This window comes from Malurus melanocephalus, unplaced genomic scaffold, assembly GCF_030028575.1.
Source record: "Malurus melanocephalus ecotype Western Australia unplaced genomic scaffold, MMel_1.1 scaffold_39, whole genome shotgun sequence".
In the NCBI taxonomy this organism is placed as follows: Eukaryota; Metazoa; Chordata; class Aves; order Passeriformes; family Maluridae; genus Malurus; species Malurus melanocephalus.
The window spans coordinates 1,431,333-1,452,826 of NW_026623271.1; the positions used below are offsets into that span (position 1 = coordinate 1,431,333).

A 21,494-nucleotide genomic window follows, 5' to 3' on the forward strand; every position below is an offset into this window, starting at 1 on the left:
TTTTTTAAACAGAGGAACTTGGAATTTCCCATACTGAGAAACTCTAGAAATAAATTTTGGCTCAAATTTGCCATTTATGTCTTAGAAAAACAAAATTATGTATCACATAATACAGAATAGAGTTGAGATGGTAAAATGATGATAAAAATACAATATATAAAACTGGCTATTCTGCACAAACATAGTTGAACTAATATGTCAGAAAAAGTTTTGATTCATACAGCATTTCTCCCTAGGTAACCACTTCCTTTTTCTAAACTAGAAAATAAGAAAACCACAGACTTCAACAGAAAACAGAGTGGGCCTTCATCACGAACAAATAATTTCATGTGTGATGTATTTACACAAATATATGAAGGGAAAAATAAACTGACTTATTGACACTGGATTCTAACTTCTATTTAAATCTTTTTTAAATCTCTAACAGAATGTATGGAACTGTAGGAGAAAATACAGTTGGTTGTAGTAATACACATGATTTCAAACACAATTCTTTCATAACACAAACATTTCACATACAGTTCCATAAACACATAAGTGAATCCATAAAAACAGAATTCTTAGGATTGACTTTTCTCAAGATAATGTAAAAAAAAGGAAAAATAGAAACAAGAATTGGGTGTTGAATCTAGATTTTGCTCCCTACAGATGTCAATAGTATTTTTTTCATGTGTTGACTTAAATTTAATTGAAGACAACAAACAAATAACTGCACACCTACACAATGTATACATATAGAATCACATGACTGCAAAAGTAGRTTTGTGCTGTCTGATGTGGCAGGTTTTGAATTTGTGAAATAATTAGTAATTTAGYAGAGGCTTAAGAAGATAAGATTCCCAATCTGCCAATGCATCTTCATTATTATCTGAGTATCTTCCAATCTGAGTTATTCATACTAGAGTGTTCATACTAGGTTCCTACACTGAGATAATATAAATAAAAACCTACAACTAGGCCACATAATTGAGTGATTAAAAGGAGCTCAGATACTCCAATTTCAGAAGCAGCCTTGCTGCAAGGTGGGTGAATGAGACAGCACCACAATGGGATGACAGCCTGTTCTCAGCAAACACATATTCAAAAGCACACRACACTTTGAAGAAAATTATAAAAGATGTTATCTGGCAGGTCKGACATATTTCAGCTTTTCAGAACACCAAATTGTGCAAAACAGAAAGCAAGACCTAAAGGACTTTTTGCCACTAAACAGTGGACTGCACAATACACTTAKAGGTGTGTGTACACTGGCAACAGCCTCAGAAACCACCTGCACACAGAATAATAGCATTCTCATAGTTGACAAAAATAATACAAATTTGTATTGTATATCAGAGAGATCAGTTGCAATCATTTKTTTAAACATGGCATTGCAACAACACTTGGACAGAAGGACATTAATTAGGAAAAGATAGAACTGAACTGCAAGCAAAATTCAACTGTAGGTGAAAAAATAAGTTCTTGATTCACAGAACTGTACTGCACATGTTAGGGTGAAGAACTAACAATTAAAAAGTGACATTGATTCTGTGAATGGTTCATTGCAGGAAGATAATATACACACACACTGCACTTCCCACCAGGGAAGTGCAGTGTGCAGTGCAGTGCATCTTTATAGCTGATGAAGAAAACCAGATGCTTGCAGATGTCTGTGTAAGGAGGAAGTGTGTGGTCCCTATTTCTTTTGATTGACTGTTAAGGACCCTTGGTACCTCATTCAGATGAGCATGTCTACTGATGCTAACATAAGGGCAAGTGAATTCCACTTTTGATGACTGATCCTTAAAAAATACTGGCAATCATTGATTTTATGTAATTGACTTTCCTTGCTTTTTTTTAGTGGTAGGAGAAATTAATCTGTGGGAATTAGTGCTTGTTCACACATGAGCATTTTGCTTTGACACGAGTACATCTAATAAAGGATGTGACATGATTCTCTCTGATCCACTTTCTTACAGAAGTATGGCYATTTCACACTCCTGTGAGAATGATGGAAAGAATTAGAGCTCTAATCTACCATCTAATATTTTCATGCTTTTGGTGCACATTGTTAAGGCTAGTTTTGAGTGTGACAGAAAAGACAGCTGGATCTTATTTACACTCAGACCATATTCCACTTGCTATACACACAAGGGAACAAAGGGATTGCCTTTAGATAAATAAACGTTCCATACAAAAAAACACTGTTTAATACATGAAATATGTAGAAATATGTTTGCATTTTTCCAATTAAAGACTGTTTTCAAATTAAAACTGGCTAAACCACAAATAACCTTGAAAGTTCCTGTTGTATAATACTGATTTTCAACTTTGCATTCTTGCTCCTTCCTTATGAACTATCACAGTACGAAAGTCTTAAATGATAAATAGGCTTCAGAATGAGCAGAAGATGATTTAAAATATGTAATGCTTTGGCTACTGAAAGTCTAAAAAGGAATATTATACCTTATCACAGCCTTATGCAGCAGGGTGTACTGTTCCTTCAGCTCAGCTACTCTGGTGTCTGTGATTTGTCCAGCAGAAAATAGCTATGGAAGGCAAACAGACAGTTATGAAATTGCCTAAGCACTAATATTTTCACTCTGCTGCAACTTTTTATAACTGTAATTGGCAGCCTTTCAGTTTATRCAGACTTTGGTAACATAACAAATTAAATACACAACCATATCAAATACACAGACAAAAAAAAGMTTGTTTATGTTACAATTCAAAGCATAAATATAAAAACATAAAGAATGTGTCTGTCGCAGCTACAGTGCTACCTGCAGTGTACTATTTCTTTTCTGAAATCTTGACTTTGAACTCAGCCTCTATATAACCTCTTTTCCACATTGCTAAATTTGTTCCGTTTTGGTATAAATCCACCAGCCTGCACAGGCAAAACTGAGGATTTATGAGTCTGCAAAGGCAGTAGGGTTGTAAAAAAAGGAGCTGGGCTAAAACTGTATTATCCCCAGGTAACAGAACACATTACCATACATGCCTGTGCTGGTCTTCAGCGAACACAAAGAGCAAACAGGTCTTTAAAACACCTCCAGGGATAGTAACCCAAACTCTTCCTTGAGCARCCTGTTCCAACACTTGACCATGCTTTTAGTGAAGATTTTTTTTCTAATATCCAATCTRGACCATCCTGGTGCAACTTGAGGCCATTTCCTTCTGCCCTACCACTTGTTACCTGGGAGATGACACTGACYTTCACTTGGCTACAACCTCCTTTCAGACAGCTGTAGGGAACAGTAATTTCTACCCTGAGCCTCCTTTTCTCCAGGCTGAACACCCCCAGCTCCCTCAGYTGCTCCTCATCAGACCTGTGCTCCAGACCCTTCCCCAGCTCTGTTGCCCTTCTCTGGACACACTGCAGCATCTCAATGTCTTTCTTGTAGYGAGGGGCCCAAAACTGAACATGGAATTTGAGGTGTGGCTTCACTGCTGAGTGCAGGCAATCACTGCCCTGGTCCTGCTGGCCTCACTGTTCTGTGTAATATTTCTTTAGGAAACCTTTCTTTCCCTCCTTTGGTCACAAGTGAGGAGAACCAGGTTAAATCCAATTAAAAAGTGCAAGCTGATCCAGCTCTGTAAAAGTCCATRGCTAACCTTATGGGGCTGAAAGTCAAATCTTGCAACTTCTATGGGACCCTGCCAAGAAATGTGAATTATGCAGAGCTTCTGAAGTAAGAAGTGAAATTGCTACAATGATTTTCACACACAAGAACATCCTGGAATTTTTAATTCAACCTTCAGAATATTCAGAAGAAACCATCTAGAAGTAATCCTATGGTCAAAAAGTGGAAGACAAGTTAATATGCCAAAGGAGGTATAWATTTTCTTGATAACTGCTTAAGTATTTTTGAAGATCTGTTTCAAAATATTTCATGGTAGCAAAGACAATCTTTGCATCCTGAGACCTGGACAAAAGAAAAGAAGGTCTGCCTTTGATTTGTTTGCATGAGATTAAAGATAAGCAGCTCTCAAATATTTATTTTGGCATTCTCTATGATTGAAGATATGTTCACTTAAGTTCAAAATACTAACTAGCTCTTCTGTGAAAAAGAAAATATTTTYCTTTCTCAACCCATTTTCTTAGCCTCATATGCAGATATAGCTGTCCTATTTGGGTGGTACCTCATTAAGGTATCTTTCTCCATGCTCCTCTGATCTGTACCTGTGAGTTGCAATTTTTTTTATTGCTTAGGTTGTCACTTCAGATCTATGCCATGTTTGACAATGTTTCCACAGAAATACACTTACTTGTCTCGGAGGTTGTGTCTTCTTCTTTATGTCCATAAACTTTTTAYAGGTTTGACACCTAATTTCTCAGTTCAGTTCAGAGCTAAGAACTCTATTTCAGTAAGATTTGTCCCACACAATATGCAGACTTGTAGCATTGAGGACTACACAAGATAGACTGCATGGATGGCATGCCAGCACGTCAAAGGCAGTGAGAGTTATGTGGAAAGTTTCATCACCAGATAGTTCCTATTACCACAGCATTRTTGAGAGAGCCATCAGAGAGACACCACTGGGATAACCTGGTCCCAGGATTTGTAAATAAAGCCTGGTATACTGTTTTCTCCAAGATTATTGGGAGGATAGAAGGGCAAGAGGCAACTGTTTGAGGGGAAGAAATAGTTTGTGGAAGAAGGGTGAAAACATGTGATCCTACTCCAGAAAAAATGTATTAATTGTAGTAATAAAACCAGACAAGAGATTATGCCCCCAATATACAGATATGAAATTCTTTCAAAGTGGCCTGTCCCACATTAATGATAAAATAATCAGCAGTAATTATGCACTCAGAGTTCATATTATTGCTCGGAAGCTCTCATAGTGTTGGTTTAAGTAAATGTAGGCCTCTTCACTGTAACTAATTACGTTGCTACACTGAAAAGTATAGAGAATGAGAAGATGGAGTAGTGAGAAAGAAAAGGGTTTGTAAATGGCAACTGAGGGTGACTTTTTTTCAGTCCTGTGATAACCATAAAGCCCTGCAAAGAGCTGAGGTAATTTTATTACACCGGATCTCTCAAATCTGGAATACAGTTGGAAAAATATTTGTAACTGGTTGAGTCTTGCAGTACCATTCCAAATCAGTTGTACTTAACTTATWTGTTGCTTTCCTCAGATTTTCTTTCTCATTACAGGATGAACTGGGACTCCATACATTTTCAAACACACTCAACATTGATAGATAATCTGGACAAACCAGAATAAATTTCCGTTATYTAAATGCAGAATTACTGGAAAGTTGGACGAAGATTTGTCTTTTAACAGATGTTTGCCTGGCAACTTTCTGCTTTCGGTTTCCCCATATTCCCATAAATGTAATTACATTGAAAATATGGAAGTATGTGTCTTATTACTGCATTTACTTGAATSTTTTCCTTTTAATTTAAAGTATCTATTATGTTTATTTTATCCTATTAAAAAATCTTCTCTTTCTTTTACTTTATCCTCATCTTAAACTGATTAACATGAGTGTAATTTTCTAGCTTTGTTACTTTTTTTTATTGCTTCAAAATTTGAAATCTGGCTTTTCTACTAGAAAAACAAAACAAAACAAAATCAAATCCTAACCCAAATTCCAAAATAAATTTGTTTCTTTCAGTCAGTGAAAAGTCCCACRAAGTAAAGTGCTGGATAATCCTGTCCTTTTGCAAAAAAATGTGGAAGAAATTTTTGCTGAAAAGGTTAAAAGGAAGGACATATCCTTAATATTTTTCTAGCAGGAAAAGGTAGATTTTCTGGCTCTGAGCAGGAATCCTGTAAATATTCCATGAGAAAAACTGATCATACTTATGCTCAAATAGCTGTTCAATAGATCTGAGGAACTTCTCTCTCTACATACATCGGTAATAAGTTCAYATTCCCTTGCTACCAATGATTCCCCATCATTGGGGAAAAGACCTGTCTTTGAGATCTACTGAAGAAAATTCCAAGGAAAAGTGAGCACTATATGAGGTTACAYACTATTAGAGGGACCTCTTTTATATCCTTCCAGCTTGACTTCAGGCACACTAGTCCCTGGATCTAARACCACAGTATTTTCTCCAAGGTGGGTGTATATAGATGTTTGCAAGAAAGAGAACATGTCAGACCATGAACGGGAGTTAAAACCACAGGGAGAAGACCCACCTGATAAATGAGGTATTCATCCATGTGAGCAAAAYTAGTGAAATCTGCTCCTAACTTTAACAATACTTCCTCATTCCTGCATTAAGTGCACTGGGCATTCTCCATTTTACCAGGTTATATTCAATTCTTTCTGACAGTCAGCTCAAAGCAATACATCACAGAACTCAACTGAAATTCCAAAATAAGGTTTCTGYAACTCAAATGTGATATAAATAAGAATTCTAGTAACATCTCTCCTTTTAAAATTCAAGGGTTTTAATAGTTCTTTTGTGACACTCCAGAAATGAATAAAATTCAGCCAAATTTTAAACTTAAATAGATGATGCAATCTAAATGTTGGTCTAACTCTTCACAGTCTTTTGATAAAAAAGCACACAAAAKAAGCATAGAAGATAAAAAAGCCACTACCAAGAAATTACAGGTTAACATCAATTATTCATAATCATTATTAAAGAGAAGCACTTGAGGCTTCTTAGGAAAGACTCAATTTCAATAGTGCCTAGGATCTCTGCATTTCAGAGAAATGATGCAGCTAACACGTGTTTCTAATTATGTTTGCAGTTACTGCAAAACAACTAAAATGTATTCTAAGCTCAACTGGAATAATAACACTTTCCCCTTCTTCATTCTAAGTTGTAGGTTTTGGAACAAGACATTGTGACTATGCCTAATGTTATTTTAACACATAAAATGTCCAACATTTTATATTCATTTGCTTTTTCAAAGATCTGAAAGGTTTCATCAAACAACTCTTTTGCCTCCAAATAGTAAACTAGAGAAAAATGTCCAAGGATTAGTATGTTTTATAGTTTGTACACATTCAGGTTTTTCAATATAGTATTAGCCATTTGGCATATGGATCTTGTGGCCAGTCTGCTATGTCAGGTTTGGAATTTTCTTCCTGTCCTATTTGAAGAGCTTTTCTTACCTCTTTCAGATAATATKTTAAAGYTTAAGCATTCAGGGAAGAGAAAGGATAAGTGCTCTTCTTTGAACAGAGATCTCTGCATTCCCTGTCAAAATCCTCATGAACCTACATAGTTTGAACATTTAGCACACAGTTCAGGCATTCCTTATTCCGGGCAGAAGACAACGTCACCTTCTCAGGGGTTATTTCAACATCACAGGGGGGCAACTGGTACAAGCACACTGAACCCCTGCTATGACACTTGCATTTCTATCCATATTGCTGAATACCCATCTCCACAGAATCCCAGGGCTAGAGATATCTGCTGGTGTTTGGCTTGCTCGTGCCTGATATCTCTGAATTATCTAGGCAAAATCTTGGACTCATGATAATGGAGTATAGAAACTGAAGAGTCCTCTTWGCTCTGAGTCCTCATTGCTCAGAGCAAGGTCAAAACTATGACATCTCACTAATTCTGAGGATCATGTCCTGGCTACTTTGAGATGGAGCATCCAAAAAAGAAAGAAAAATAATTAAAAGGATGTTTTTATAATCTCTGTGGCAATCTTTAAAAAAGCCAAAACACAACACAAGAAAACTGCTTCAAAAATTACCAGTCCTGATGCCAGAGAATTTAACAGGACTTCTGTGGCAATTTCAATACATAGGATCATTTTTACCATCTTCACTATTTGCTTAGAGGGCTTAAAGCATGCACTTAATTTTCCAGAATGCTATGCTTACATAATTGCTACTACAACATAATGTGAAGCAAAAAATAAATGCCATGTAATTCAAGAAAGAAATAAAGTAAGAAAAGTTAGGGCAGGAAGGAACCTCTGGATGCAATTTMGTCCAAYCTCCTGTTCAAAGCAGGGATAGCTTCCAAGTTAGGCCAAGTCACCTGAGGTCCTCTCCTGTCAAATTTTGCAAAAGCGGTGACTGAATGATACAGTGGTTGAATATATCTTGCACCCATTATAAGATAGTCCCCATATTCTGATGATGCACCATCAGCTCTCTCTGATGAGAGATCTGAGATCTTTTTTTACCCAAAAGATGAAACTGACTTGTCCTGAGGTACATTGAGTCTGAATACTGGCTACCTTACTCTGTCTCACATGCGTATTTTTCCCAAATTTTACAATTAAAGACTGAAATACCTTGCCTTTATYAAGTATAAGGAATGCAAAAACAAACACCAGAATAAAGACTAATATTTAAGTAAGTATATTTAAGATACTAATTATTTTAAATAATAAAATTTACCTAATTAAATTATTTCAGATTGCTTTCCAGCATTTATTAGAAATAAGAAACATTCTTAGTAAGGACTAAGAATGGTTGCTTTTGACTATAGCAAGAGCCAAAGATGACTGCCTAGCTCAGCCCAAACACCAGATGTTTAGATGACCTAAACWGTGATTTTAATGTAAAGTGTTACAACACAATTTCTATATGCCCAGAAAATATAATATTTACACTTTTTATTCAGTCATTATGTATTTTTCAACATACCTCAAATATTCAGAGAGTTACAGAAGACTGACACTACCAAAMTTATAATTTTTCTACTMAAAAATATTTCAGGCTTCAGTGCAYATTTCTAAGTATTTTAAAACAGGAAGATAAAAATCACTAACTCAAGACTGTAAATATTTAGTTACACAATAAATTGCAGTTACTAGTATGCAATTCTGCCTTCCATTTTGGAGATTGGGAAACATTGAAATTACACATAGAATTAGCTATASTGCAGACATTAGGGAATGATACACCTTGCTTAAGTCATTATTCTAGAGCAAGGTTATGAGGGTAAAAGTAAAGCAAAATGCAGTGAGSTGTTAAAATTAATATTGTAATTGTAGTTTAAAAATAAGGTGTAAATACCTCCCTCTCATCAGGAGCTACATACATTTACTACAGGAAGTAGACTTTTTAGAATAARTATGGGAAGTCAATAGAAAAGGCCTATTTATTAGTTTTTCGAGTAGAAAAACATTTGTCTCTGAGTTTGTGGAACATTTAGTTTATCTGATAAACAACAATACTGGAAGCCATGAGGTTATGGGTTAGACAAATGCAGTCAGGTGGGGGTAAAGGCACACACAAAATTCATAAAWACCCTTACGGTAGATACACCACTGTACTGCCTTATATTGAACTTGTACAGTTTCACTTTTTTAATTACAGATGGATGAACCAGGCATCCTTTAATGAAAAATAAACTGCTGAAAAGCCTTCTAAAACTAACAAATAATGACTAGGAAAAATAATATTACAAATTCTTTCCCAAGGCATTGTTCATAACAGTAGTTTTTTCCCCCAGTTCATGGGAAAATGCAATTCCTACACAGGAAATGTAAACATGAGCCACAATCAAGATGGTACATTGGGTGAAAAAATACTGGTGGCCAATTGAGTCTCGCATGGCTCAGAAAGGAGGGCTTAGGAAACTGATAAGACAGGCATTTCAGGAAAGGACACAGCTTTCCTGCTGTTTGGCTTGAGAGCAGGATAGTAAACAACCAGCACAGTCTTACACTTGCTGCTTTTATTGGAGCAGGTTTGAAGGAATYAAAAAGGAATTTTTTTGAAAAGACATAGCAGGGAGAGGTCTTTGTATTCAGTATATCAATATTTTGAAAATGCATCTGATGTTTTGTCTTCATATATTGAGCCAACTAGAGCATCTTCGATGGCTACAGACAMAGAAAATATTCAGCAGTAAACTGTGGATTTGGAGCAGGCAGATCAGATRTCATGGGAGAAATAGAATTAATAAGAATGTAGTTTTGTGGATCTCCTTCTTTACAAATATGGTCCTCACTTTAACCGAAGGAGAGATTTTCTTTGACCACATGAATTTTATATATTACAATTGTTGATACGAATATCATATCTACKACTTACATGCTCTATATTGATGCTGCCTTTCTTCTTGTTGCCAGAATTTATAAATAAAGCAATGAACAATTTAAGCAGGTAAGAAAGTCATGCAGCCACTAGTTCTACCTAATGTGTATCTGAATAAAAATACTAACAATTAATATCAAAAGGAATAGAACTGCCTTTCCTTTTGTGCTCTGATGTGCTCTCATAGACATGTGACAAGGTTGAATAGCTATCACACAATCCAGTGGATGACATAAAGACTGCTTGCATGAAGAATGACCACTGAATTAAAAAAGAAAACAATTTAATTAATCAGAAAGAATTCTAAATCAGAWTTTTTTCTAGTATGGAATTTTGGTATATATTCCACATAGTGGGAAAACCAAAAAACKAATCTAATTACTTTTCATTCTCTTTTGCASCCAAAATATATCACAGAATCACTGAAGTCTACAAAAGACATCAAAAATATTTCTGCAGCATTTGAATCTTAACACATTCCAACTCTTATCACCAAAATGGTTTGTATGAATGAGCCCCAATGTTCTTCAGGTTTGTTCATACCTATCATTTGATCTGCTTAGACAAAGCAGCATATTTTGCAGCAATTTTTCTGCAGACGATGTTGTCTCCCAGCAAAGCCAAAAATTAACAGATGCCAAGCTGTTGTGCTTTAAATTGCCATAGTCACTAGTTAAATTAACATCTGCCTACAGTCATAACTTTGTTGTTTTCTATTTGACCTACATTCCATTATCTGCTAGAAGAAAACCCCACAACTGTACTCTAAAAATTCATGGGAAATAGTTCATGCTGGTTTTGATAAACTCTGGAAAAACAATCCTCAGACAAGTCTGATAAAACAAAATATATCACTTTTTTAATCTTGTAATCACTGGGTCGTTTTGTGAACAGAACTAAAATCTTCAGCAGAATTTAAGAGTATCATGAGCTGTCAGTTATTTTCTTTATCTTTAGGAAAATTACTCTTCAGTCGACAGGAGGAAAAATAGATTCCTAAAAAGTAGACTAAAAAAACATGAAAAGTAACAAGAAAATGACCTTTAAATAAAAAGCAAAGACCCAGGCAGAAAAGTCTCACAGTCATCAGCTGTTATTCAGTTAGATCCTTTCATATTTGAAAAAGATTGGCTTTTGCATTTTGTGATTACTTAACTAATCTAAAGTTTTAAATATTATGCAGAACACTKAAGATCTAGAGAAGCCCCATCTGGGAAGAAGCTTTGTTTATAGGCAAACTGCAGGTCTCAGTTTAGACTGGTCCAATATTTCTGCCATTAGTTAYGCTGCATCAGCATTTCACAGCTGAAGACTACTCAGTGTCCTTTCTAAAGGCAAAGACTGCTGAAAAATGAATGTTTTTCTCAGATTTGAATGTTTGTTTCATTTATTCCAAGGAGGATAACAGACATGAAAAGTTAAAAAGGCTGTGTCATAGTACTGTGGGTTCCTGAAGAGAGATGTGACAAATTATTGGGAATGGACATTCCCTGACAGAAAAGGAAGGCCAGTACTCAATTATAAGAGTGCTCCAGATAGGAGAAACATACAGACTGGTGGAGAAATGGATCTTTTGGACTCTGAGCAGACTACTGACAGCTTAGCAGCASAACATCAGACCAATAATGAAATCAGGAGGATAATAGAGCAACTCAAGATCAAAAGTCTCATCCAAAGGAGGCAGCAAATATCCCAAAAGGAAGATATATAAGGGACCAAGGAATGGATCTCTCAGGACAGAGATATTTGAAAATACCTCACCTTACTCTCTGAATTTTTTTTTACGTTCAGCATTAAGCAAAAATTTGTGCTATTTTAGACGTTACAAAATTCTAGAGATAGTTTAGGCTTTCAATGAAGCAACGCAATCATAAATTAAAACAATATTTGTTATACATTTAAATATTTCAAGGCAAATCATAGAATGTGGTGAATCAAGGATAATTATTATTCATTTTACAGATACAGAACAGTTTGTCCAGTTCAAAGTCACAAAGCAGATAGCAGRGTTAATTGCAAACTGAACAAACAACAGTGTGGGGGGAATATGCCTCCAAACAACAAGGACTTAAGGATTCTACTCTATTTCTAAAGCCACCCAAAAGAGGCTGGTGACAGTAGCAGCCATACATGAAAACAAGGTTATGTAAATACCTGRTTTTAGACTGATATAATGAAAAATTAGCATCCTGTTAATCAAATTCAGAATCAAATTAAAAAATTTTACTTGCAAATTAAAATAATACRTTTTACCTTTTACACAAATTTCAGTTTTGATGCATTTTTAACAAATCCAAAGTGGTGTCAGTATCTTACATCAGAGTGAGGGGGTGCCTTTCACCTCATTGCTAGGGAACTACCATAATCTGAAACAGAGAAATAGAATTTTGCCACATATCTGAAAGCACCATGGCAAATTCTGGGATGTACATTTAGAATATGGGAAAGGYACATTCAAAGCCCATCTCCCAAGAAAATGCCCAAACTTTTGTGCTATGCAGGAATCAGAAGAAATTGTTGCAGTAGGTTTTTTTACCAAGCTTCCCTCCTGTACTATTTATAGAAGCATATGGTGTGTATAAAAGCGAGTAACGTTACAGAGATCATGAACTTGTGGATAATATGTGTGACTAACGTCTGCTTAATGTTTAATCTGTGTTATGAGTAATTTCAAATAGAGTTTAGGGAAATAAATKGTTCAGATTGGACTAATTAAACAAGAACTGGTATAAATACCTTTTATTCATGCAAGTTATTTGACTCTTGACTGATCTATGGCTGCATAAAGACATATCCTTGTAGCCTTGTTTTGAGGCACGAGGAAAATGACATAGATCATTAAAACTGCATAGGCACCATGTGACAATGGCAAAGGCAGCTGTACAATGAAAATGAGGGAGTACAGGCATTTGTCACCTGAAGAAGTGTTTCATTTATTGAGATCAGTCATGTAAAGTGCATGATTAACTTTGAAAGTTGACATAAGCCACAATAAAAAGAGCAATACCTCTAACTAATGAGAGTTCCTTCCCTAAGTCTCTGCCTTGCTTYAGAYTTAGAATCTGGGGCATTATTCAGAACATCAGGAYTTGCTTTGGGTYTACTGTACAGACTAACAGGCAAGATCCCATGCACCAAAGGGGGAAGTGTCTTAAGTTCACTTCACTTTAAAAGGCTCAATAAGAAGTACCTCAAATCAGATAACAGTGAATTTTAGCTGTGATGTACCATACAAATTATGAATATTCCAGATAACTATTTTAAGGTGAGCTAGGTGAAATAGTAAGAAGAAAGTGCTGTTCATTCTCCTGAGTTTGTGACTTTATACTGAAAAATGTTTGAGACCAAAATTATATGTGTGTATCAACATGTTTTGGATTTTAAATAATTTAYATAAATWTATCTATTAAGWTAAAACACGAGTTTTATGAAAAAGRGGATTGACTGTTGGTAAAGCTATTGCTGTGATAAACTTTAAAAAGAGAAAAAAACAGGTTTTCACTTTCTCCACCTGCTGTGCAAAATTATAGTTTGGTTTAGAAAATAAGTTTTAGACCACTCAAGTGTTAAGAAATAAATGTTAGAAGACTTTTATAATAAAGAGCAAGGTGATTTTTTTCCAAAAAAAAAAAGAAAAAATCCGTGTACAACAAGGAATGAAATTAAACTGCAGAGCTTACCAGCACACATGCATTTCACCATCCTGCTTACATACACTTGCTCTGAGTCAGGAATACTCACTGAAATRTGCTACTCTTGCAAGCACTACCTAACTTTGCTCTGCTATTAATCACTCGTGATGCAAGCACTCCCACCCATTTCTGAGAACAGTGTAGGCTGTCTGATAACTCACAGGCTTCAAGCTGCCCTTATAAAGTTGTTCCACTTTTGCATACTTCCTCATACAGCTAGTTTCTCAGTGAAGATGAAGCTCCTCATTTACATAGTCTTGCTGAAGTCAACTCTCCTTGCTTTAACAAATGTTTTTGCAGTTATTTTAGAAGAGGAAGAAAATGCCAAAGAGGCAAAAGTTACTGAGACTTGTCCTATAAAGCTCAAAACTAATCGGAAATGTGAAGAAGGAGAGGACTGCCCTTATCAGATAAATCTGCCTCCGATGACCATCCAGATACCCAAAGAATTTAAACTGCTTGAGAAGACTCTCAAAGAAGTACAGACCCTTAAAGAATCAGTAAACAAGCTGAAGAAATGCTGCCAAGATTGCAAGCTGCAAGCAGATGACAACCAAGACAGAGACAGAAGTAATGAATTCCTGCTACCTAACACTGCAGAAAACAGTGAAAGCCAAGATAACAGAGTAAATGAACTGCAAAACAAAGTAAACAGAATGGCAACCAGCTTAAAAAATGCAAAGAGCCAGATTCAGACACTGCAGGGTCGTTTAGAGAAACTGAGCCTCATAAATATGAACAATGTGGAACATTATGTTGACAGCAAAGTTGCAAATTTGACATTTGCTGTGAACAACCTGGATAACAAATGTTCTTCTAAGTGTCCAGCAATGCAAGCAAGACCTGGTATGTAATCTATTGATTCTTACTGCCGGTATAAGCTTTCTGTGCATTTTTTTTTAGTATTAGGTAAACAATTTAGAACATAGTTTACCCAAATAGCTTTGTTATTGACTTCACAAGTATCTGCTCTTATAGTGTTTATTTATAATCCTGTAAAGCATTTCAGCAGCCACTAGAGGGTTACTGRGAGCTGCAGGTGTTCAGTCCCTCCTAGAATTGGACTTCATTAAGGGATTTAAAACATTAATTTTTAAAGGACAATTTTTTGTAATTTAATAAGTAAATGTCAAAAATTAATTTTATTGTACACCATAATACCCTTCATTAAAGAAATTAAACATCAGTAACCTGCACATATTTTCTCGTTGGATGAGAAAGGGTAAATTTTCTCTAGGCGTGCCTTTGAAAATTGCCTTTTTTTTTCTTACCACTACTAATAATCTGAAAAGGGGTACAAGACATCATCAGTCATCAAGTGAATCTAGCAAAATGCTTAGTTTTTAACAGATGGATAATAAAATAATTTTTCTGTCATCACAGCAAACATAGAAAGGCTCAGCCAAAAAAACTTACTAACAGCCCTTTTCAACTGGGTAACATATGTATCAGCATTTTAACACTAAATCCTTTGCATTAATTTAATATATAAACAGTACAAAACCAAAACCAGGTGTTGTCACTGACAACACTTTCTTCTTTTTACTATTTAATTCTCCTAATTAAAATAAAGGAACAGAACCAATACTCTCTAATGTTTACTGTCATTAATGCAAGATTGAGGAGTTTTCTAAAAGTCATAAAATTTTTATATTACATACAAGAATCCTTGAAAACAAGAAATGTTCCCTAGATTGTCAGTGTATTCTACCAATTAGATATCAAACATAAGAAGATAAAGCTTTCCAGAGACAAAACAGAGAATGATAAGTCTGCATTACAATCTTTAAGCCTCTTKCTTAGCACCCAAGATTAAAATAAAACTGTTCTTATGTCTATACGTATGAAAATAGAAGGATCTGCAAGTGTACAGTCTACGTACAGCTGAAATTCTTGAAAGTGTGAAAAGAGCAAATAAGTAATAATAAAGGTAATGCTTTTACTATATCAGCAATCAGCTTAAATCAGATACAAAACAATTAGGTTCATTCAGATACAAAACATTCACAAAAGGAATGAGTAATTTTTTTGTTATATTAATAATGGGGAATGAATCACATTCAAGTACAATACTTCATGACAGACTAATTTAATTTTAGATATTTCTTACACTTACTGRAACATTGGGTAGTGTTCATAGCACATGATCATGAGAATATTCCTTATATTTTACAGCAACATGCTATAAGCATTTGTAGTAGCAGTATATTCATTATAAAAGTTRGCAAGGAAAGCAGCTACAACTTTTTCCTGTTCAGGTGCTATTTCTGCATCCACTGAAAACAATAGTAAAACTCCTTTTAAATAGGAGTTAAATTGGATTAGAGAAGCACTTCATCTGAAATGGATATTGTCTGTTAGCATCTGTTCTGAAATTTAGTCCACCAAAGATCTTACACAAAGTTCAGTAAAATAAATGAGAATGTACTGTGGATTTAGATTTGGCTTTAAAGCCTTTGACCCCTGTACTTTGTGGTTTCATAAATGTCCACTTTTCYGGCAAATAAGAAGTCCTGAATCTTATTCCCTGCTGCAGCCTGAGATCACTCCTCCCTTTCAAAAGTAGTTTGTTTAATTTTCAACGAAAAATTACAATTGGAACCTGCAAGTGAACACACCCATAAATTCAAATCTGGAATAGGAATGAATATTATGGTTTTGCTTCTAAACTCAGAACTTCTGAGAGCTTTCCAAATCACTTAAGAATATGGAATTCTAATATCATGCTGTTGAACAGAATGGCATTACTGATGACATGGATCAAAAATGGATTTTCACTCAGAAGAAAACCTGGGGTTAWTTTTCTTCTGAATAAAATACATCACCCATAGCTGGGAAAAAGCTACTGTTAATAGTAGATGCTAACATTCTTCTTTTCTGTAAAGCCAGCRATGCCACATACACAGGAAAGACCTTTTCTACCTTCACCCTGCTAGGAATCACATGATTACTACAACAGATGTGACAATTTTATTACTTTTTCCTGCTTTCTAAAGTACAGTCAACAGTAACACACAAAGCATTCCTAATGACGTTCCTTATCAAATTATGTTAACAATAGCCAAGTTAACATCATTCCCACAATGGACAAAGTTCTTTCTCTGACATACTGCCAGATGGAGCTGTAAATTGTAGACAGGGAGTGAAGCTAAACATTTAAATACAAAAAGAAGCAAGTGGGTAATATGGACTGAAGAAATCAGGCTCAATTTACATGAGATAATGAAAKGATAGATTAGAGAAAAGGAGAAAARGGAAAGCAAACAATCAAAATGCCCTTATATTAGGCAATTTGATAATAAATATAGTTTAGATAGGGTTTTTTTGAAAGCTATCTGATTCAGAGGTTCTAGGTGGCATCTCTTAAAAAGTAAATCTGATAGAAAAAGTCTTTCTCCCCTAGAACYGAAATTTCTGCAACACTATTTCTGATGTAAAAGTCTCTCCAATGCAAGTTCTGTATGCCACAACAATCTGAGTAAAAAAATTATTTATTTTTAAATTGAAATTACATTTATTCTAACATTATCTGTTCTTTCACCAGTTATACAAATAATGCAGAGAGACTGTGCTGACCATTACACAGCAGGGAGAAGGAGTAATGGAATCTACAGTATTACCCCTGACCCCAGAAATGAGAGCTTTGAAGTTTACTGTGACATGCAAACACAAGGAGGCGGCTGGACCGTGCTGCAACGGCGTCAGGATGGCAGCACTAACTTCAACAGAACCTGGAATGACTACAAAAATGGCTTTGGAAACCTCAGCAGGGAGTTTTGGCTAGGCAATGACAAAATTCACCTCCTGACAAGGAGCCAGGAAATGCAACTGAGAATTGATCTTGAAGATTTCAATGGAATCAGAGAGTATGCAAAATAYGACCACTTCTACGTGGCCAACGAGTACCTCAAGTACCGTCTAAGYGTCCACGGCTACAGCGGCACAGCAGGCGATGCCCTTCACTACAGCAGGCACTACAACCATGATCAAAAGTTCTTTACAACCCCAGACAAGGACAATGACAGGTATCCCTCRGGAAACTGTGGTGCCTACTACAGCTCTGGCTGGTGGTTTGATGCCTGCTTGTCAGCCAATCTCAATGGCAAGTACTACCACAAGAAATACAAAGGTGTTCGCAATGGCATTTTCTGGGGCACRTGGCATGGGATTTCTGATGATATTCCCGGTGGATATAGGCAATCCTTTAAATCAGTAAAAATAATGGTCAGACCCAAAAGTTTTGTGCAGTAATTCTWCACATTTCTCTTAACTAGCTTGCATTGGATTGTATTCAAAATCGTAGTTACTCAGTATTATACTCAGAAACCAAGTGTTCAGTTATGTTTGGCAAAAGATTGTTCTAGACAAAACAACATACTTCSGCATATTTTTTTTACAGTTTGATCCATATAATGTACTAAAACCATCATCAAAATATCTGAATAGTTATGGCTAAAACATCATAAGTCTTGGTTTTGCTATGTAAATATTTTAAACATTGCTTTTGGTGCTTTTACTGACTGTGATATACCACTTTTATGATTTAAAACTTTTATGTTGTCTTCCACAAATCRTGTCTTAATGAATAGTGACATTTTTAACCTGAAAATAATTGAGGTGCAACTAATATAAATTTGTCAATACTTAGAAAGAAAACTAGTCTCTCTAAAACAGCCTTTTCCTATAATCTATCCTTCACAGCTTCAAAGGTATACCATGGCAATATCACTATAAATTAGGAAAAATACTACAAGTATTATTTTTAAAGAACTAGAAAACAGAGTGCCACATGGCTTGCCCAACCACACAAAAAAAGGCCTTGAAGAAAACAGAAAATGAAGATGATTCCTCAAATTTCATCCCTTTATCAAAKATTTTTCAAAGAAGTTGGTGGAATAATTGAATAAAAGCAGAGGAAATAATTAYAAAATCATAGAATCATTTAGTTTGGAAAAGACCWTTAAGATCATTGGGCCCAACTGTTAACACAGAACTGCCAAGTCCATATTATGCCATGTCCCTAAGTGTCATCTACTSATGGAGAGAGCATGTAACAAATGACAACATTCTCGCTCTTTTTGTTCCTCCATTCAAGCTCAAGGTCCTATTTGTCATTTGTAGGAGAAAGGAGCTATTATGTAGCTTATTGCACATTTATGCAGGCAGATAGACAGGTAGGAGGAAGACACATCAAAAGAATCCATATTCTTTGCATTAATGCCTCTAAATACATACAAAGAGTTTGCAGTGCCATCTTGCTTTCTCCTGAATCATTTAGGTAAGTCAAATGTTACCTAAGTCAGATGCTCTTGTAGAGACTCAAGCTCTCATTCAAATACTTCTCAATCTAGATATCATTAGACCCTAAAATTAAAATTTTTTAAAAAAATGTAATATAAGAGAAGACTCTTCTCCCCATTTTTGGGCTACACCATTTATATCCACAAGAACATAAAAATCTACTGTCAATTCTAAGCAAAAAAGAGAATACAGGATGAAAGGTTTTTTTTTCTAAAATATAACAAATGAAAAAATCAAATTGTCAAATATTCAGGAAGTTCAGATAAGAGACACTGTTATTAAACCTCACGGTGTGGATAGTGAGCAGAAGTTTGACTGCACCAATCTAGACCATGTCGCTACAAAGACAGTGAYCAACATTGTGTGGAGATGTAATTTACCTTAGCAAGAGGCTATTTTACTCTCTTTCTTATACCAATCCTGAGATGCAGAAAAACTACACTAAGACTGTATTTCTTTACCAATTAAGTGAGGTCATTGCTGACATAGCCTTTTTGATTAAAAGAGATAGAAAAAAAAAATAGAGGTATACATCTGACCTAATACTTTATAATATGACATCTACTGTTGTTTTAAGATTATAACATAACCCTTATTGTTACAAGTTATGCAAATGAAGAACACTGGCAATTGCTAAATTGTAAAATATTAATATATATTTTAAAGAAGTAAATACTTTGAAGGATAATTCAAGTGTAATTTGRGTTATTATTTTTCAATTTTAAAGAGCAATGAAAAATTTGAATTGCAAGATGTATCATCTTTGCTTGAGAATATGTTTTGAAGCTATAGAATATTTATTTTGGGATAAAATCTAGTTGTCTAAACAGAATAAAAAAAAAGCAACTTATGAAGTAATGATTAGAAGAGCAAATATGTAATTGCATATGATTATATTTAATAAATAAATGCACAATTTGCTCCTATTCATTATATGATAACATCATGATAACTATGATAGCTAAGTATGTTGTACAGTATCTACAAGCTTCTACTTGAAAATGTTTTTTTTACTGCTAAGATGTTGGAAGAGAAACTGTACTTTTAAATCTYGTTTAAAGGAAACTTTGTAAAACACAGAAATTTTAACAGAATAAGCAAATGTGAYGAAAATCATCTGCAAAAGTTTTGTCTCATGTCTTTAAAAACAAAGAAAGGAGGAAAAAAAAAAGAAAGAAAAAAAGAAAGAAAAAAAAAAAGAAAAGTGCAATGCTGTTACAGAAATCTGATTGTTACCTGCCTGGAACTGTTGTAGCTGAATTTCTGTCCATGTGTGCTAGTTTTGCAAAGTGTAACTCCATCTACTTTTGTAAACGTTGTTTTTGTTTTCTCTTGGTGTAATAAAATTATGTCACACTGTTAGTTGTACTACTGTCATAGGTGCACATGAGAACCGTAAAAAATTATCATCATTTTATTGATTTTCTGTAAAAATTGAAGCAATAAGAAAACACAGATGACCAACACAKATGACTGTGTGACATGCCAGGAGAGTAATTGCCAGTAATAGTTCCTTAGAGTTCTGTTTTATGACCCTTCAGTTGCCAGATAATACCAAGGGCTGAAATCTCAGACATTTTTTTGGAACTATTCATACTTTGGAAGAGGAAAAAGTAATTGCCCAAACAAGAGTTTACAAACCTCTATCTTTAACATGAAAGAGGAGAAGCAAGCCAATGTTTTGACCTTTCAGATCACATACAAGAGTCATCAGAGCATGTGAATACAAATACCATCCCAAATKAAATCATACAATTTTCTATACAAAGAAAAAGTCCTTGATCTCTGTCTAAGGCTTAGTAATTTAAAACATGTCTTTCAAGCTATAAAAAACATCTATGCAACACTAATTATCATATGAAAACACTTGTGGTTTTAATCCTGCTAATATTTAAATTGTGAATTTTAGTGGAAAAGATWACTAACAGTGGGTTTGCTAGCAAAATTCCTATGGCTTGTTTCCAAAAAAATAAAGACACAAGCCCATCTGCTCAATGTGATCAGCCAAGCAGACTGTAATGCCTTGGCTTTCTATGCATTGCTTAAACAAAACCAAACTAAAACCAGGGAAAAAAAAAAGAAAATAAGAAAAAGAAGAAAAAGAGGAAATTAAAAGAAGGTTTGAAAGCATTGGTGATTTTTTTCTTCCCTTTTTAATGCAAATACCTGTTTCCTTAATGGTGTTTATTGAGAAACACTGGAGACAGACTTGGAGTGAGTTGAGAACRAGAAGTAGCTTGATAAATTGGTGGGAAAAAAACTATTTTCATGTGTTTATTTGGAAAATAACTTAAAATGGTTGAAAATCCCTATCCAGAGGCCTGCTGACAAATTAAACCAAAAKCAAACAAAAGTGCCAAACTTACTTAGCTTCTATGATTTACATGTCATGGAAAAACCAAAGCAGGGAGGATGCGACTTTGAATTTTCATAGAGAAACAACGAAGAGATAATAATACTGGCCTACAAAGAAAGAGGATTTTAATATATTTAATATATTTTAAGATGTTTTTCGGCATTCTTTTTCTTTCAGAAATGAGAAA

General features: G+C 34.8%; 2 protein-coding genes across 2 annotated transcripts in view; one reads left to right on the forward strand and one right to left on the reverse strand.

Annotated features, from left to right (window-relative positions):
• CCDC146 (coiled-coil domain containing 146) overlaps window positions 1-21,494 on the reverse strand; it is a 65,156-nt gene that overhangs the window by 31,234 nt on the left and 12,428 nt on the right. The window contains exon 3 of the mRNA XM_057364482.1: window positions 2,446-2,528. Within this exon, the coding sequence (XP_057220465.1) occupies window positions 2,446-2,528 (83 nt within the window). The remainder of the gene's footprint in view (window positions 1-2,445; window positions 2,529-21,494) is intronic.
• On the forward strand, window positions 13,758-20,319 carry FGL2 (fibrinogen like 2). Its single transcript, XM_057364481.1, has 2 exons — window positions 13,758-14,496; window positions 17,195-20,319. The coding sequence occupies exons 1-2, from the start codon at window positions 13,758-13,760 to the stop codon at window positions 17,899-17,901; spliced, it is 1,446 nt and encodes a 481-aa protein (XP_057220464.1). The 3' UTR covers window positions 17,902-20,319.